We start from the raw sequence: 20,231 nt of genomic DNA, 5'->3' as shown, positions 1-20,231 counted from the left end.
CGCAGTGTACAATGACGACAGCCTCTATACGTACAATACATACCGCAGCCCATTATCCATCAGATTACAGTGTCTCTGTCAATGGAGCTCACAATCTAATTCCCATAGCACAGACACACAATTAGACTCCGATTAACCCATCAAGACATTGTTAACCGGAGCAGCCGGAGGGGAGGAAGATGCCAAGTCAATGCAGACAGCATCCTGGACAGATCTGCTCTCAGGGCTCTGAGGAGGCCATGCTTACTAAGCATTGTGTCATGTGCGGAACATGTATGGCTGCCCTAAGAGAAAAGAAAGGGACGGCGGAATGGAGCCCATTAGATCCATGGTGCTTATTGTGACAATTGTCCTAATGGGATTTATGTGAGGGTGCGTGAAGGGGTGAGAAAAATTTACCACTTCCTATATACATTATCACATGAATAGATTAATAGGCTATCGGGGTGTCTTAACTCAACATCCTTTTATTAATCAAAAATGGTCACCCAAGGATAAGCAGTTGTCTTACCGACCCAGACCCATCGATGACCTAACTACGAGACATTGACTTTGTACATATGTCTCTTACAATGACAATCCTTACACCACTGCTAATAACAAAGGCATAGACCAAACCCAACAGTGGTCTTAGGATGGTCATTGGATTGTCCAACTAACCTTAGAAAGGTATGTTCACACAGCGTAAAATGTGCGGAATGTCCCCTTGGAAAACAAGGGCGGGCATTCCGCACATTTGCATGATCCGGCGGCCGCTAAGGCCGTATCTCATAGACGGCAATGCATTTCTGAGCATAATCCGCAGAAAGAAAAGACGTGTATTCTTTCTGCGGACGCCGGATCGGGAATTTTACGGCAGATTCCACAGTGTGAACAGTGCAGCAGAATATCATTGAAATCAAAAGGACTGCAGAGGTATGTCCGTGTGGAATATTCTGGCAGAATTCCACACAGACATTCCGCCATGTGAACATACCCAAAAGGGGTTTGTCCAGGTTTAATAAAACATGGCTGCCTTCTTCTAAATACAGCATCACACCTATAATCTACATCTTGCTTGTGGTATTGGTGCTCAGCCCCATTCACTTTGGTGAAGATGGCCTAGAAGGGTGACTACCAGCGTATGGCTGCATGTGGCCAAAATAATGGCCTCACGTGGTGGACAATGGTCACATGATTTATCAGCAAAATCTTGCAGCCATTGGCCATAGCATAACTGCAACTTTTCGACCACATGCGGGCGACCTTTCTTGCAGATTAACTTTTATATCAGACAGATCTGCCACTTTATTTAGACATATTTAACGAACCTTGGACAACCCCATTAAGTCTTCTGTACGATCAGCCTGAGGCTCTATTCACACTACAGTCATTGGTCTAAGTCAGATTAGACGGGGAAGAAAAAGCTCAGCGAGTTACTCTTCCTGTCAAAGTGACAGTGACCACAAGGGAACCCATTATAGGTGAATGGGGACAATTAGGCCATGTTATTTTCCATTGGTCAACAGGTCTAGCTCAGCTGTGTGCGCTGTAATGGAAGCCATGATGGTGTTATGAACAGAGCCTAAGAATGAAAGAACTACAGAGTCATGGCCCCTTTGTAAGTCTATACAACGCAAAAGAAATAGGATCCCCACAATAGTTTCCTTAACCTCTTCAAGGTAATGTGGTGGCTCCCTACTAGACCACTACCGAGACCTATTGTTCAAGACATTGATGTAGCCCCAACAACCAAGGGCACCACTGATGTGACCTGGGTGATTGGTCAACTATAAGATTTTTAATCCTAGAGGAAGAATATTTAGGTTGGTAGAGGGCAAAAGGCAACATATATGGGATCAGGCCCCACCATCTTCACAAAGGCCAAACAGGTCTACTGTGTTATGGAAGGTTCAGGTAGGGAACTAGAATATGTTTAATCATTGGCTAATAGTGCTGGACTCTCCTAATCTGGACATACATAGTCCAATCCTATAGCCAAAACTACAACCCCCAGCTACAGCCAAAACTACAACCCCCAGCTACAACCCCCAGCTACACCCCCCCCCCAGCTACAGCCAAAACTACAACCCCCAGCTACAGCCAAAACTACAACCCCCAGCTACAGCCAAAACTACAACCCCCAGCTACAACCCCCAGCTACAGCCAAACTACAACCCCCAGCGACAGCTAAGCTATAACCCCCAGCTACAGCCAAAACTACAACCCCCAGCGACAGCCAAAACTACAACCCCCAGCGACAGCCAAAACTACAACCCCCAGCGACAGCCAAGCTATAACCCCCAGCTACAGCCTAAACTACAACCCCCAGCTACAGCTTAAACTACAACCCCCAGCTACAGCTAAACTACAACCCCCAGCTACAGCCAAACTACAACCCCCCAGCTACAGCCTAAACTACAACCCCCAGCTACAGCTTAAACTACAACCCCCAGCTACAGCTAAACTACAACCCCCAGCTACAGCTAAACTACAACCCCCAGCTACAACTAAACTACAACCCCCAGCTACAGCTAAACTACAACCCCCAGCTACAGCTAAACTACAACCCCCAGCTACAGCTAAACTACAACCCCCAGCTACAGCTAAACTACAACCCCCAGCTACAGCTAAACTACAACCCCCAGCTACAGCTAAACTACAACCCCCAGCTACAGCTAAACTACAACCCCCAGCTACAGCTAAACTACAACTCCCAGCTACAGCTAAACTACATGACCGGACAGCCGTGGCTGTCCGGGCATGCTGGGAGTTGTAGTTTTGCTATAGGCCCCCTGGTTGGAAAACACTGCTGTAGAGGATAACAGTGGTCTCTAGAGAGTACTAGTCTGTGTCATGACACCCCACACCAGCACTGCATGTAATTAGGTCACTATTGCCATAGCAAATTTATAGCATTTATTAATATGAAGATATTTTACTTGTCAGTATAATCCCACAGTCTTAAAGGAAGACCAAACTGAGTCTATATAAATATGTATTATGAGTAACCCATTGCTCCCTGTTATCAGCCACTTCACTTTGAGGAAAGGCAAAAAAAGTTCTTCAAGGTAGAAAACGTCTGCCACATGATCACCTATCATATCCCTATTCGGAGAACTAATGTCTAAGGCTAGGGCTTCACAGCAATTTTGCCTGTGATTGGGGTGGCGTGACCAAAAATCTCCATTAATTAAGATTGGGGTTATCCAAGAAAAAACTATATATATATATATATATATATATATATATATATATATATATATATATATATATCCATCCAACTGGCTCCAGAAAGTTAAACAGATTTGTAAATTACTTCTATTAAAAAAAAAAATAATCTTAAACCTTTCAGTACTTATGAGCTGCTGAAGTTGAGGTGTTCTTTTCTGTCTAAGTGCTCTCTGATGACACCTGTCTCAGGAACTGTCCAGAGTAGAAGAAAATCCCCATAGCAAACCTCTTCTACTCTGTGCAGTTCCCGAGACAGGCAGAGAGCACTGTTGCCAGACGGATAAGAACAACTCAACTTCAGCAGCTGATAATTATTGAAAGGATTAAGATTTTACAAGTCTGTTTGACTTTCTGGAGCCAGTTGATCTATAAAAAAAAAAAGTTTTTTCCTGGAATACCCCTTTAAGTGTTGTTATCCATGAACAGACAAACAGAGCTAATTTCTTCCGAAAACAGCACCACACCTGTCCTAAGGTTGTGTGTGGTATTACAACTTTGCTCGATTCACTTCAATTGAACTGATTTGCAATACTAAGCACAGTCTGAGGACATGAGTGGTGCTGTGGTTATTCCTGGATAACCCCTTTAAGTAATGGGGTTGCACTGGGACCTCAAAGGTGAATTTCTTGGGTTGGGGGTCATGGCCACATGGATCACAACACAAACCCACTCACTTGCCTCAGGTGTAACGCAACCCAATTGCTGCAGTGCTAGAGGGCAATCTTTGGTCATGCGACCTGTGCCATGCCCGTTGCCATGTAGCCCAAGAATAAAAAGCAAAGAACGTTCGTTGGCCAAACCCACCCAGGGCCCAACTATCTATATGGTGTTGGAAAAATCCTTAATTTCAAGACATAAGCCTTTCAGTCTATATGGACATACATGCTGCCACTGGCAGTGGCTTGAAAATACAAGCACGCTCAACCAAGCTGAGTGTGCATGTGTATGGGAGAATAGCTGTAGGCCAAACGAGCATTCCGGTGTATGGACACCTTAAGGGCCTGAGTAGGGGGATGCAAGACACACAGATTTAAAGTGTTTCTTTAAAAGCATATATTCAAGTAATACTAGACCGGTATTTTCCAACCAGTGTGCCTCCAGCTGTTGCAAAACTACAACTCCCAGCCAAAGGCTGTCCGGGCATGCTGGGAGTTGTAGTTTTGCAACAGCTGGATGCACACTGGTTGGGAAACAACACCCTAAGGTGTATTGGCCCCTTTAAGATCCTATTGAAGATGGCATTTCAGAACAGTACTGTTGCTGCCAAACACGTATGGTGACACAATCACCTGTCAAACAGACGCAAAATATACGTCCAAGTCAGAAATTTGTACATTACAGGCCCATATGTCAGTACGTGGCACAGCAGAGTCATACGGATAAAGGTGTCAGCGCGGAAATATAGGGAACGGTACAGGAATGACAGAGTCATCGGTGACAGGTGACATCACACCTGCTGCGGCCTCCAGGTCACATGAGTCAGGGAACTCACCCCCATGTAGGGAGGAGGCCGCACTGACATATACATGAGAGAGAGATAGATAGATACGAGACAGATAGATCGATCGATACGAGATAGATAGATCGATACGAGATAGATAGATAGATACGAGATAGATAGATAGATACGATACGAGATAGATCGATCGATACGAGATAGATAGATCGATACGAGATAGATAGATAGATACGAGATAGATAGATATGAGACAGATAGATCGATCGATACGATACGAGATAGATAGATCGATACGAGATAGATAGATAGATACGAGATAGATAGATACGAGACAGATAGATCGATCGATACGATACGAGATAGATAGATCGATACGAGATAGATAGATAGATACGAGATAGATAGATACGAGACAGATAGATACGAGACAGATAGATCGATCGATACGAGATAGATAGATCGATACGAGATAGATAGATAGATACGAGATAGATAGATACGAGACAGATAGATACGAGACAGATAGATACGAGACAGATAGATCGATCGATACGAGATAGATAGATCGATACGAGATAGATCGATACGAGATAGATAGATACGAGATAGATAGATACGAGATAGATAGATAGATACGAGATAGATAGATACGAGATAGATAGATACGAGATAGATAGATAGATCTATAGAACTGTCTATTTCTGTTGTTTTAGCAGTACAGTATACACACCCTGCTTCCGGCCTATACAACACACATACGGCTCTCAAAATTAACCCATTCATGTTTGGCAGATTAAAAAGATAGTAATAATAATAATAATAATAATAATAATAATAATAATAATAATAATAAAACAAGGACCCTATTACTGTGACACACCCATAGACACAAACAATAGGAGGGTCCCATTTTATAACATAATTCAAAGACAGGGGTGTAGAAAGGGTGGGTGGATTAAAAAAAATAAAAAACACCCGAAAATCTTAACATTTTAACTAGGGCTTCTGCAAGCAACCCTGGAGGTGTTTGGTAAGGTAGGAGAAGCCCTCGTAAACCACTCCCCACCCCTTATAAAGAGATGCGGCCTTGTGTACGAGAAGGGTGGGAGACGCAGGTACATGTATTAGTCTATATCCATCAGGGCTTTAGAACTATACAAAAAAAAAAAAAATTATAAAAAAAACACCTTATAAAACAAAGAGCTTTTATATATAGTTAAAGGAGACTATAGAGCATTACTGGACTGTCCCCTCCCATGTACTACAGTGTGTCTGTTCAGGGAAGAACTCTCATTCATTTTCTTTTATGTATTTTTTTTTTATTAAATATTTTTATATATACACTTTTTTACATTCTATACTATTTTAACTAAATGTATTGTCATCTTTTCCACAATTTTAGATGAAAGTTTTACAAAATTTATATGTTAGATATTGCATATCCTTATATCCACATTTATATTTTCTTATAATTCATTTTCTATCATATACTGTACTATCATTTTTCCTTATATTTAAATTTTGTGTAATATAATTATTGTATTGAATACATTTTATTATTCATACATAATTTCATATATAATAAAAAAAATTATGTTAAATTATAATTTTATTTTTTATTTTTTTTAGAGTTTCTACCATCATGTAACATTTTTATATTGATATCTCATTGGCAGGGAAGCCTCTGCTATACAAAATTTGAAAGGGTCACCCACCACAAATAAAATTCCCATCAAATCCCATCCGGATGAGCCAACAGCCTTGCCACAGTGGGTTAACCAGATCCTCCCCTCATTATTAATGGAAGAGCAATAACTAAGTCAGCGGTGATGTATCTGAATGTAAACATGTGTATATAGGGTGGGTCTCCAGACCTGAACTTTCCCTCTTTATAGGGTCAGATAACCTATTGGGAATGGGATCATAGATCACTTAGGATTACAGGTGAAATGTCTGTGGGATGGAAATGACGGAGGGAGTCTGTAGGTTAGGCCATACCATATAAACCATATGTGCCACCCTATTGCGCCCATATCGCAAAATGCTACAGCTTGCCACACTATTATGCCCATGTGGCATATATAGAAGCCAGAATGCCCCAGCTTGCCATCCTATTGTGCCTACACACTGTATTGTTATATAGAACCCAAGATGCCCAAGCTTGCCAGACTATTATGCCCATGTGGCATATATAGAAGCCAGAATGCCCCTGCTTGCCACCCTATTATGCCACACAGTGTAGTCTGTTAAAATGAAAACAGGATGCCCAAGCTTGCCACCCTATTATGCCCATATGGCATATATAGAAGCCAGTCTGCACCATACTTGCCACCCTATTATGCCCATATGGCATATATAGAAGCCAGTCTGCACCATACTTGCCACCCTATTATGCCCATATGGCATATACAGAAGCCAGGATGCCCCTGCTTGCCACCCTACTATGCCACACAGTGTAGTCTGTTATATAGAAAACAGGATGCCCAAGCTTGCCACCCTATTATGCCCATATGGCATATATAGAAGCCAGTCTGCCCCACGCTTGCCACCCTATTGTGCCCACACAGTGCATCAGTGTTTTCTGTTATACAGAAGCCAGGATGCCCCTGCTTGCCACCCTACTATGCCACACAGTGTAGTCTGTTATATAGAAAACAGGATGCCCAAGCTTGCCACCCTATTATGCCCATATGGCATATATAGAAACCAGTCTGCCCCATGCTTGCCACCCTATTGTGCCCACACAGTGCATCACAGTGTTTTCTGTTATACAGCAGCCAGGATGCCCCTGCTTGCCACCCCCATGCTCTGACAGCTCTGGTGTATTATATAATAAGGACTAGGTAGTCTATATCCAAGCATGATGCAACATATGTAGTCATAGGGCAGCAGGACCCTGTTCCCCATCATCCTCTGACCCCCCACATAATGGTGTCCAATCCTACAGCATGCCCCCTCTCCTTACCTTTGCCATAGCATTTGTAGATGAGCCAGCTGAGTGAGGCAGAGATCCTGGCCTGCTGTACATCATATACATCCAAGGGTTTAATCTCTGGCACCAGAAAGCTCTTTTTCATCCTTGTCCTCCTGTGTTGGTGGCAGGGCTAGTGCAGAAGACCCATCAGGGGAGGGTGGGCATATGAATGGGGGAAAGAGGCACACAGGGATTCCTGCAGGCAGTGCACACAGCAGCAGCAGCACAAGGGCAATGAGACAGCCTGGATAATCCCTCCTGGTATCAGTGCTCCCACCCCTCTGCTGGGGTAAGTGGGGTCCTCCTGTAGAGCTGTCCTTCAGCACCACCCGGAGGGGCAGCTATGGAGAATGGGGGTGCACAGGGCAGAGCTGCATGCAGCGCTGGAGGAGATCTCTTCCTTGCAGCTGTCTCAGGTGCACTGGCTGGCTGTCTCTCTCCTCCCTTCCCCCCTCTCTCTCTTGCTATGTGACCTCACTGCAGGGAGGAGTCTCTCTGCCTTGCTAACAGGTAATTCAGAATGGACAATGGAGGGAGTCTCTTCCCTGTGCTGCTCATCATCCTCCTGTGAATCATCATGGCTGCAGCTATAGATGTGTCTGTAGAGGAGCCCACTGCATGGTGATCATGGGAGGGCATCTTTATGGGCAGAGTTGGCACTGTGTATGTGTGTGCGGGCATGGGCAGGGCATTCTGTATGTGCTGTTAGCTTTGTGGGATTGTATTTGTGTTATTGTGACATTAAAGGTACAAACAGAACACAATTGATGCATTGTATCACTGCGGGTCACGCGGTTCTGGCTTCTGCAATGGATTCACGACGGGTCGAGGTCGTTGGTGGTAAAACGCGCCATTTAATGTAGTCGCCGACAACAGACGCAAAGCACCGTGGGCATTTGTATAATGATGTAGAAAGAAACGAGATGTTTTAAAAAAAAAAAAGGTTATCTGTGAAGAACGCGGCAAATGGCATTTACTTTGTGGTGTTTGGAGATGGCGCTATTTTATTCATAAAACCAAAACAGGGATAAAAAAAAAAAAAAAAACGGGGACAGACGGCCATGTGAACGCACCCTAATTCGCCCGTGTAAATGGATAGAAGTGATTCACCGATGCAGATGGGTCAAGGCAAGGTCGTTGGTGGAAAAACGCGCCATTTAATGTAGTCGCCGACAACAGACGCAAAAGGTTGTGGGCATTTGTAGAATGACGTCGAAAGAAACGAGATGTTTAAAAAAATATATAATTTCGGTGAAGAACGCGGCAAATGGCTTTACTCTTTGTGGTGCTTATGGTGTTTGGAGATGGCGCTATTTTATTCATGGCAGGGTCTGTATAAAAGCAGCGCCAGTGCATGCAGTTGATATTAGTATTTTACGTTAACGGAGAATGAAGGTTATGGGTCTTTTGTGGTTTTACGTAACCCAATAATGAATTGCGCCGTTGCTTATGGATGTTGTTTTCTTGTCAAATAAAAAAAACATTATATGATTGAATTAGCCACGGCATAGCTTGCCAGCATTGTCTATGGCAGTGTTTTGCCAACCAGGGTGCCTCCAGCTGTTGCAAAACTACAACTTCCAGCATGCCCGGACAGCCTTCAGCTGTCCAGGCATGCTGGGAGTTGTAGTTTTGCAACAGCTGAAGGCACACTGGTAAGAAAACAACAACATAAGATGTATTGGCCCCTTTAAGATCCTATAAAAAAAAATGTCTGAGCATGCTGGGAGTTGTAGTTTTGCAACAGCTGAAGCCACACTGGTTGGAGAACAACAACCTAAGTTCACACAGCCGTTGGTTCCCATCTCGATATTCACCCATTCAAGTAAAATAACGGAACATGAAAAAACGGGTTACCAACGGGTGCAAACGGATTGCAAACTGGTCTAGTAACCCGTTTTTTTTTTTTTTTTTAACGGTTGAAAACTCCTATATTATATCCGTTTGCATCCGTTAATCCTTTAATCTGTTAATTCCTGGTTCATGCCACCTCTTCTGAGCATGCTCAGAAGAAAAAAGGGGTGAAAAACGGATTGAAATTAACGGGGACAAACGGGTACATTAAAGGGTAACCCCGTTTGTAACCCGTATCCCATAGACTTCAATGTTAAATTTCAAAGACCCGTTTTTTTCACCCGTTATTTTTGACGGGCCAAAAAATTGTGCACGGAGCGTCTTTTGGCCGTCAAAAATAACGGGTTAGAAACATAACGGGTGCAAACGGGTGATAAAGGACTGTAAAAAGAAAAATCCCATTGAGATCAATGGGATCCGTTTACAGCCCTTTACAACCCGTTTGCCAAATTATCAAACGGGTTGCATAAAGGGTATTTTTTGACGGGAGCAGGCGGCTGTGTGAACGAGCCCTAAGGTGTATTGGCCCCTTTTAAGATCCTATTAAAGATGGCTGTCTGGGCATGCTGAAAGTTGTAGTTTTGCAACAGCTGGAGGCACCCTGGTTGGGAAACGCTGGTTTGTGGGCCTGTGCTGGGTCAAAAAGGGGTTAAAAAAATACTAAATGATCAACAATAATAAGGGTGTATTCACACTGCTGATTTTGTTGCAGTCAAATCTACAGTATATGAGGGTGATTTCTCAAAACCTTGTGTGAAGGAACAGACAGCAGGAGCAGTTGCCCATAGCAACCAATCAGATTAATTCTTTCACTTTTAAAAAAGGCCTCTGGGAAATGAAAGAAGCAATCTGGTTGCTATGGGCAACCACACCACTCTTCCTTTTGCACAAGGGTCGATAAATCTCCCCTATAGTCTTACCTCCTCCCTCCCCAAAACAGCGTCCAGCGTCCGACGAACGCAACGGATTTTCCATAAGGAAAAAAGCACACAGATTTGCGCAAAAATCAGCACGGATTTGAGTCATGTGAACATAACCCGTATTTACTGAGGTAAGATATTATGTGTGTCCTCACGTAGCTTTACCAAATCACCAGTCGGAAGACATTGGCGCGAATTTCACTAAACTGCACCAAATGTATTAAAACGGTACACGCGGCATGATAGATTTAGCGCAACGCACTTGGCGTACTAGACACATTTGTCTTCCGTATGTCACCTCATGGCTAGGCATACACCCATCATGTACCCAAAAAATGGCACCTGTTTTTAAGAAAGTTAGGGCCCTTTCACATGGCGGAATTTCTGAAATTCTTCCACTAGATTCCGCTCGGAATTTGCGTGTGAACGGGCCCTTAGCATGTTTTTTGGATAGGTCAACATTGCGTTTCTGCCCCCCTTAAAGGGGTACTCCGGTGGAATTTAAAAAAAAATGTTTTTCAATGAACTGGGGCCAGAAAGTTAAACAGATTTGTAAATGACTTCTATTTAAAAAGCTTAATCCTTTCAGTACTTATTAGCAGCTGTATGCTACAGAGGAAATTATATTCTTTTTGAATTTCTTTTTTGTCTTGTCCACAGTGCTCTCTGCTGACACCTCTGTCCGTGTCAGGAACTGTCCAGAGCAGCATAGCTTTGCTATGGGGATTTTCTCCTGCTCTGGACAGTTCCTGATACGGGCATCGGGTGTCAGCAGAGAGCACTGTGGACAACACAAAAAAGAAATTCAAAAAGAAAATAATTTCCTCTGTAGCATACAGCGGCTAATAAGTACTGGAAGGGTAAAGATTTTTTTTTAATAGAAGTCATTTACAAATCTCGTTAACTTTCTGGCACCAGTTGATTTAAAAAAATTAATAAAATGTTTTCCACCAGAGTACCCCTTTAACCATATCCATCAGCATCCCGCCAAAAACGGGATGTCTATGTATACTGTTATCGGGAGAAGCAAATCCCATTTACTTCTATGGGTTAATGGAGTCACCAGATAACTCAACATATCCGGTCTTTTAAGCCCGCTTAAAAACACGGACTATTGCGCTTTCGAAAAAGCGAATACGTCCCAGAAGGAGTCACTAAGTGACTCTGTTCAGTCATAGAAGTGAATGGCGTCCGCTGCTCCAGTTAAAGGGTTACTCCGCTCCCCAGCGTCCGGAACATTGAGTTCCTAACGCTGTGTGTGGGCTTCTGTGTTCACGCCAGCCCTGTCCTGTGACGTCAAGTCCCGCCCCCTCAATGCAAGTCTATGGGAGGGGGCGTGACGGCTGTCGCGCCCCCTTCCCATAGACTTTCATTGAGGAGGCAGACCGTGACATCACGAGGGGGCGGGCGTGCACATGGAAGCCCGCAAACAGCGTTAGGAACTCAATGTTCCGGATGCTGGGGAGCGGAGTAACCCTTTAACTGTATGTCAGCATCCCGTTTTTGGTGGGATGCCGACAGATACGAATAACGGGGGAAGGAACACAGTGTGGACCTACCCTAAGACCCCATAGACTCGGCGTACTTAAGCAAAAAAATAATTCTTCCTTTTGCGCAAATTGTGTAAGAATTTAGGCTAGGGCAACATGGAGGCTGATACATAGGTCACACAGCCAAACCGAAAACAGCACCTCTCTTGTCCTCAGGTTCTGTTTGGTATTGCAGCTCAGTTTAATTGAAGTGAATGGAGCCAAGTTGTAATACCACACACAACCTGAGGACAGATGTGGTGCCGTTTATGGAAGAAATTGTCTGTTTTTGTGCCACCTTGCATATCACTATATCTCCTCGTCAGATGTTACAGAGAGAGGATTTGCAGCAAAAAGTAAAGTGTGACCTTGACCATATACTGGGTGACTACTTTACTGCTCTCCACAAAAGCACTGAGGTCCAGAGTAGTCACCCACTGGCTGGGGCACTTGTTGCTAGGCAACCATGGGGGGCACGGCCTAGCAAATCCAGGCTACAATGTGGACTGATGGGACGGGACGCAAGTTTTTTTTGGACCAAATGGGGGGAGATTTATGAAACTATCTGAAGCTGTCCGGGCATGCTGGGAATTGTAGTTTTGCAACAGCTGGAGAGCCACAGATTGGGGAATGTTAATCTATAAAGTACAACACGTCTAAAGTAGCTGTATCAGTGTTTCCCAATCCTGGTGCCTCCAGCTGTTGCAAAACTACAACTCCCAGCATGCCCGGACAGCCAAAGGCTGTCCGGGCATGCTGGGAGTTGTAGTTTTACAACAGCTGGAGGCATCCTGGTTGGGAAACACTGAGCTATAGCCTTCCACACATAACAACAGCGCCACCACCAGGATGACACTACACCTCACCTTTCGGCTTCGGTAGTTGTTATATCACGTTGTTTCTTCTACACAGGGATACCGCGTTTTAGATCGTAAGCTCTAGGGCACAGTCTCGTCTCCCCTTTTTGTTTTTTTTTTACATATTGTTTGTTTCAGAACTTGTCCATTTTAGGTTCTATGTGCAGTTTCTGAGTTATAACCATTTTTTTTTTTTTTTTTTTTACAAAGCTTATCACCCAACTTTCCTATAGTCCTGAATGGCAAATCTTTCTGACAAAACCCCAGCTCCTGTCCTATTGGTAGATTTGGCATTCAGGACGGGGTGACACCTAATGCGGCTAATGTTACTTCTCCCAAGGGGGCCATTCACCCAGCTTTTCTAGTGTTCTGAATGGCAAACATGTCCAGTTGTATAGAAATACAGATGCTGGGGATGTATAAATGGAGCTTTCATAGAACTTTAGGGCTGTACATGATTGGGCCAATGTTGTAATGTTAGGAGGTTTATGGAGATACGTTTGCAAACTACTGATTGAAAGGAATCTTTCAGCAGCACAGAGTACTTCAGCATAATGCTTCATACACCTGGCAATGCTGTTTTCACAGATCCTCTACTGTAACAGGTGGAGGCCCTGCTGGTCCTTATTGTTCTTGGTGCCATCTCGTGGAGCCGCCATCAGTCACCATAACAAGTTCATGAGAGGTACTCTTTAAAGAGAACCTGTCATGATCTTGTAAAATTTTATAATCCTCCTGGTTCGCTGCCCTCATCATGATAAACACCCCCCCCCCCAGCCTTTATTTTTATTATTTTTTAGTTTTCTACCTTGATATTGCTCTGTATTTTCTGCTCAGTCTCAGTCAGATCCACAGACTGGGAAGGGGCGTTCCCCAGCAGACGTGACATCATCTGAAGCCATAGAGCTCATAACTTTCTCCCTCACTCTGCTACACACAGCCCAGAGCAGTTCAGTGTGAGATGAGCTATGATTGGATAAGGCTGCACACACACCCCTCAGCATTTCCTGCTTTTGGACTTCTGCCAGGCCAGCAGGAGTCCAAAGTCTGTGCAAAAGGTGGGAGATACCTAGTGGCTGCTTTTTTAAACACAAATAAACCATAGAAAACTTAAAGGGGTATTCCAGGCAAAAAAAAAAAAATTTTATATATCAACTGGCTCCAGAAAGTTAAACAGATTTGTAAATTACTTCTATTAAAAAATCTTAATCTTAATCCTTTCAGTACTTATGAGCTTCTGAATTTAAGGTTGTTCTTTTCTGTCTAAGTGCTCTCTGATAGAAGAGGTTTGCTATGGGGATTTGTTTCTAAACTGGGCGGTTCCCGAGACAGGTGTCATCAGAGAGCACTTAGACAGAAAAGAACAACCTTAACTTCAGAAGCTCATAAGTACTGAAAGGATTAAGATTTTTTTAATAGAAGTAATTTACAAATCTGTTTAACTTTCTGGAGCCAGTTGATATATAAAAAAAAGTTTTTTCCTGGATAACCCCTTTTAAAGGGGTACTCCCCTGGAAAATTGAAAACTTTTTTTTTTTTTTTAAATCAACTGGTGCCAGAAAGTTAAACAGATTTGTAGATTACTTCTATTTAAAAATCTTAATCCTTCCAGTACTTATAATCTGCTGTATGCTCCACAGGAAGTTCTTTTTCTTTTTGAATTTCCTTTCTGTCTGACCACAGTGCTCTCTGCTGACACCTCTCTCCATTTTAGGAACTGTCTGGAGTAGGATAGGTTTGGCTATGGGGATTAAATCCTACTCTGGACAGTTCCTAAAATGGACAGAGGTGTCAGCAGAGAGCACTGTGGTCGGACAGAAAGGAAATTCAAAAAGAAAAATAACTTCCTGTGGAGCACACAACAGCTGGTAAGTACTGGAAGGATTAAGATTTTTAAATGGAAGTCATTTACAAATCTGTTTAACTTTCTGGCACCAGTTGATAAAAAAAAAAAAAGATTTCCAGGGGAGTACCCCTTTAATTATTTTTTTTTACATTACAAAGATTTTTTTTATTTACCATAAGGAGTGCAATAGCAAAAAAAATGTAATGAGAGTGCCCATTTAAGTTCGTGTATGTTCACACATATGCGGTTGTGCTGCGGTTATTGTCGTATGGCTGAGAACCGCAAATTGCCATAGGGGGGAGATTTATCAAAACCTGTCCAGAGGAAAAGTTGCCCATAGCAACCAATCAGCTCGCTTCTTTCATTTTTAAAGAGGCCTGCGAAAAATAAAATAAAGAAGCAATCTGATTTGTTGCTATGGGCAACTGCACCCCTCTTCCTCTACACAGGTTTTGATAAATCTCCCCCATAATTATGCTAAAACTCAAGCCCCATCGAGTTCATTTGGATTCTGCCCGCAATTGCGCAAAATTTTAAGACAGGTTTTAAAATTTTGCGGAATTTTAATTCCCGTCGTGGAAATTCCGCTGCGTGGGAATCCCACTTAAATAAATGGGCATGAAATTTCGTCGGAATTTCCAATGAATTCCATACGGAAATACTGACATCTGAACATAGCTTTAAAGGGGTACTCCTCTGCTCAGCGTTTGGAACAAACTGTTCCGAACGCTGGAGCCGGCGCCGGGAGCTTGTGATGTCATAGCCCCACCCCCTCAATGAAAGTTTATGGGAGGGGGCGTATGAAGGTGTATGGACACCTTTATTATTTAGTCCTCATATTAAAGGGGTACTCAAACTATTCTGAATGCTGGAGCCGGCAGCTTGTGATGTCCTAGCCACGCCCCCTCATGGTGTCACACCCCGCCCCCTCAATGCAAGTCTATGGGAGGGGGCGTGACATCCGTCACGCCCCCTCCCATAGACTTGCATTGAGGGGGCGGAGAGTGACATCATGAGGGGGCGGGACTACGACATCACGAGCTCCCTGCGTCGGCTCCAGCGTTCGGAACAGATTGTTCCAAATGCTGAGCAGCGGAGTACCCCTTTTAAAGTGCCCTGTGGAGATAGCGACAGGTACTGCCCGCATTAGGTTAGCAATTATATTTCCGAAAGGGTTATATAAAAGGACAATGAGAGGCCACAGCAGCACAGAGGATTTCAGACACAGAGTTTGTTATTGTCTGTATATATCTAGTGCATTTAAAGGGGTATTCCAGGCAAAACCTTTTTTTTTATATATATCAACTGGCTCCGGAAAGTTAAACAGATTTGTAAATTACTTCTATTAAAAAATCTTAATCCTTCCAATAGTTATTAGCTTCTGAAGTTTTCTGTCTAACTGCTTAATGATGATGTCACGTCCCGGGAGCTGTGCATGATGGGAGAATATCCCCATAGGAACTGCACAGCTCCCGGGACGTGAGTCATCAGAAAGCAGTTAGACAGAAAACAACAACTCAACTTCAGAAGCTAATAACTATTGGAAGGATTAAGATTTTTTAATCGAAGTAATTTACAAATCTGTTTAACTTTCCGGAGCCAGTTGATATATAAAAAAAAGTTTTGGCCTGGAATACCCCTTTAATTTATTTTATTCTGTGTCCTCCTGTTATGAATTAGGTGCAAGCATAATAACTGGGACAGACAGGCTCCACGTGGGTGAACCAGTCCTCCTGCATCTATTTAGGTTAGATGTGGACGGACCTGGTGGACCTGATCTTCTGGCTTGTGTCCCCTTAGGGTTGGACGGGGGAGACAAACATCTTTACAGATGAGTAAAGCAGAATAAATATGCGGTATGTGGAGAGAGAGACGGGGCAGAAACCTGGGAGTATCTATCCTATAGGGGGTATAGATGGAGTTGTACCCAGATTCTAGTGTCTTGGGGTTATGGGCACTTCTACCACAAATGAAGATGTCAGTACTATAGATCACAAAAAGATTACCCCAAGATGGGTCAGGGTCAAAGCAACAGTTAATTACCTTTTGACTCAGGGATAAACCCTGAGCCACTAGTACCCTTATTATTCCCACCCCTAAAACATAGCTTTTATTGAGCACATGTAAAATATATTTATGGTGAATATGGAACCATAAAAGCAGAAACTATGCCCCCTCTACATGTTTCACTGCTATCGCAGCGTCCTCAGGAGGAACGGGCATCCTGAGGACGCTGCGATAGCAGTGAAACATGTAGAGGGGGCATAGTTTCTGCTTTTAAGTCAGTCTCTGGTGGCGTTAACTAACACTGTGGTCCTGCAGACCACTGGTGTATATGCACTATAGAGTTGAGCACTAGGAGGGAGATTTATCAAAACCTCTGCAGAGGAAGAGTGGTGCAGTTGCCCATAGCAACCAATCAGATTGCTTCTTTCATTTTCCACAGGCCTCTTTAGAGGCCTGTGGAAAATGAAAGAAGCAATCTGATTGGTTGCTATGGGCAACTGCACCACTCTTCCTCTGCACAGGTTTTGATAAATCTCCCCCTATGAGTGACACAAGTGATACTAAGTGAATAGTGACAGACACACCAGCTGAGACTGTGGTTTTTAGAGTTCCATATTCACCATAAATATATTTTACATGTGCTTAATAAAAGCTATGTTTTAGGGGTGGGAATAATAAGGGTACTAGTGGCTCAGGGTTTATCCCTGAGTCAAAGGTAATTAACAGTACTTTAGATGGCTCATGGTAGGTGAGGGGCTCAGGGTCTTTAGGGTTTGGCGAGCTTCTGACTATATCAGATCTGTAGGAAGATGACGAGAAGGCGTCTGCAAGTGAAGGGCACAGCTGGTGGCAGGGGGCTTAGAGAGTCACTGCGGAGAACAATAAAAGACCGGTCCTGGGGGGGGCACAGTGACCTAACCTCTGCTGTGTGCACCGCCTCCTGATGTTCATTTCTAAATAAAAGGAGAAATTTATGGGGTTTTCCAAATTAAAGGAGCAGATAACCTACAACCAGCAGCTTATAAAAGTGCAGGAATGTTATAAGACAAGGTGCTGATCTTAGTCACCCATTGGTTCTCAATACTCCTAGGGGGAGGGGGCTGTTTTTTTTTTTTTTTTTTACTACAGTAATTGTAGTAAAGTACAGTCTGTCACTGGCTGATAACAGGGAACAACAGATTCAACTGCACAGATAGAGGTTGTTTTTTTTTGCAGAATCCGCACAAAGCTAAATGGCATGGAGAAAATCAGGAGGAAAGACTCGGCGACTCACCATTCTGCATGTATGTAGCTTGAGGAAGTGCCTGTCCGGCACGAAACTGCGCTGTCCTACCCACACCCCCTGCCTCGTACCTTGCCCTCCTCTGCATGATGTGCATCTGTTATTTCCTGATGGAAAAAAGAAGTTTCTGCAGAATGGTGAGTCGCCGAGTCTTTCCTCCTGATTTTCTGCATTTAATATATTGCTGCACTCGCTGCACCACCTGCATCTGCACACGTATTGTCCGGTTTTTCCTTGAGTCGCCGCCCACACTGTGGTTTGACTGTCACGTTAGTGCCAGACACTTACTGTTTTCTTGGAACTAAATGGCATGGAATTGGCGTTATTTCTTGTTTGATTATAGTGTGGGAATAAGGCCGGAATCCAGATCAGTGGGGAAGGTTTCTCTGAGTCTGGTTATCGGAACACACCAACAATACCAAGGCCATCCCAACCAACATCACCGGTACAGAGAGTCTCACTATTCTACCAACACCGGCAACTTCTCCATTGACAAAAATTGTACACACTTACAGTGCCTTACAAAAGTATTCACCCCCCCCCCCCCCTTGACTTTTTTCTTATTTTGGTACATTACAGCCTTAAAGGGGTATTCCAGGAAAAAAATTTTTTTTTTATATATATATCAACTGGCTCCAGAAAGTTAAACAGATGTGTAAATTACTTCTATTAAAAAATCTTAATCCTTTCAGTACTTATGAACTTCTGAATTTAAGGATGTTCTTTTCTGTCTAAGTGCTCTGTGATGACATGTGTCTCGGGAACTGCCCAGTTTACAAGCAAATCCCCATAGCAAACCTCTTCTAAACTGGGCGGTTCCCAAGACAAGTGTCATCAGAGAGCACTTAGGCAGAAAAGAACAACCTTAACTTCAGTGTTACGCCGAGCGCTCCGGGTCCCCGCTCCTCCCCGGAGCGCTCGCAACATCCTCGCTACTGCAGCGCCCCGGTCAGATCTACTGACCGGGTGCGCTGCGATACCGCCCCCAGCCGGGATGCGATTCGCGATGCGCACCCCGGCTCCCGTACCTGACTCGCTCTCCGTCGGTCCTGTCCCGGCGCGTGCGGCCCCGCTCCCTAGGGCGCGTGCGCGCCGGGTCTCTGCGATTTAAAGGGCCACTGCGCCACTGATTGGCGCAGTTGGTCTAATTAGTGTGTTCACCTGTGCACTCCCTATGTATACCTCACTTCCCCTGCACTCCCTCGCCGGATCTTGTTGCCATTGTGCCAGTGAAAGCGTTTCCTAGTGTGTTCCTAGCCTGTGTTCCAGACCTCCTGCCGTTGCCCCTGACTACGATCCTTGCTGCCTGCCCCGACCTTCTGCTACGTCCGACCTTGCTCTTGTCTACTCCCTTGTACTGCGCCTATCTTCAGCAGTCAGAGAGGTTGAGCCGTTGCTAGTGGATACGACCTGGTTACTACCGCCGCTGCAAGACCATCCCGCTTTGCGGCGGGCTCTGGTGAATACCAGTAGTAACTTAGAACCGGTCCACTAGCACGGTCCACGCCAATCCCTCTCTGGCACAGAGGATCCACCTCCTGCCAGCCGAATCGTGACAGTAGATCCGGCCATGGATTCCGCTGAAGTTCCACTGCCAGTTGTCGCCGACCTCACCACGGTGGTCGCCCAGCAGTCGCAACAGATAGCGCAACAAGGCCACCAGCTGTCTCAACTGACCGTGATGCTACAGCAGCTACTACCACAGCTCCAGCAATCATCTCCTCCGCCAGCTCCTGCACCTCCTCCGCAGCGAGTGGCCGCTTCCGGCCTACGACTATCCTTGCCGGATAAATTTGATGGGGACTCTAAGTTTTGCCGTGGCTTTCTTTCGCAATGTTCCCTGCACTTGGAGATGATGTCGGACCAGTTTCCTACTGAAAGGTCTAAGGTGGCTTTCATAGTCAGCCTTCTGTCTGGGAAAGCTCTGTCATGGGCCTCACCGCTCTGGGACCGCAATGACCCCGTCACTGCCTCTGTACACTCCTTCTTCTCGGAAATTCGAAGTGTCTTTGAGGAACCTGCCCGAGCCTCTTCTGCTGAGACTGCCCTGCTGAACCTGGTCCAGGGTAATTCTTCCGTTGGCGAGTACGCCATCCAATTCCGTACTCTTGCTTCCGAATTATCCTGGAATAATGAGGCCCTCTGCGCGACCTTTAAAAAAGGCCTATCCAGCAACATTAAAGATGTTCTGGCCGCACGAGAAATTCCTGCTAACCTGCATGAACTCATTCATCTAGCCACTCGCATTGACATGCGTTTTTCCGAAAGGTGTCAGGAGCTCCGCCAGGAT

The 20,231-nt window shown here is 44.4% G+C and overlaps 1 protein-coding gene across 3 annotated transcripts in view; it reads right to left on the bottom strand.

Annotated features, from left to right (window-relative positions):
- CAMSAP3 (calmodulin regulated spectrin associated protein family member 3) overlaps nucleotides 1-8,325 on the bottom strand; it is a 104,333-nt gene extending 96,008 nt beyond the window's left edge. Inside the window, exon 1 of one of the 3 annotated variants that reach the window (XM_056570866.1) lies at nucleotides 7,638-8,325. In XM_056570866.1, coding sequence (XP_056426841.1) covers nucleotides 7,638-7,749 — 112 coding nt within the window. In that variant the 5' untranslated portion in view covers nucleotides 7,750-8,325. The remainder of the gene's footprint in view (nucleotides 1-7,637) is intronic. The other 2 variants (XM_056570867.1, XM_056570868.1) reach the window with 2 other exon arrangements.
- Between the last annotated feature and the right edge of the window lie 11,906 nt (nucleotides 8,326-20,231).

This window comes from Hyla sarda, chromosome 4 (genome assembly GCF_029499605.1).
Source record: "Hyla sarda isolate aHylSar1 chromosome 4, aHylSar1.hap1, whole genome shotgun sequence".
NCBI lineage: Eukaryota > Metazoa > Chordata > Amphibia > Anura > Hylidae > Hyla > Hyla sarda.
This window is presented reverse-complemented; position numbering and strand designations above follow the sequence as displayed.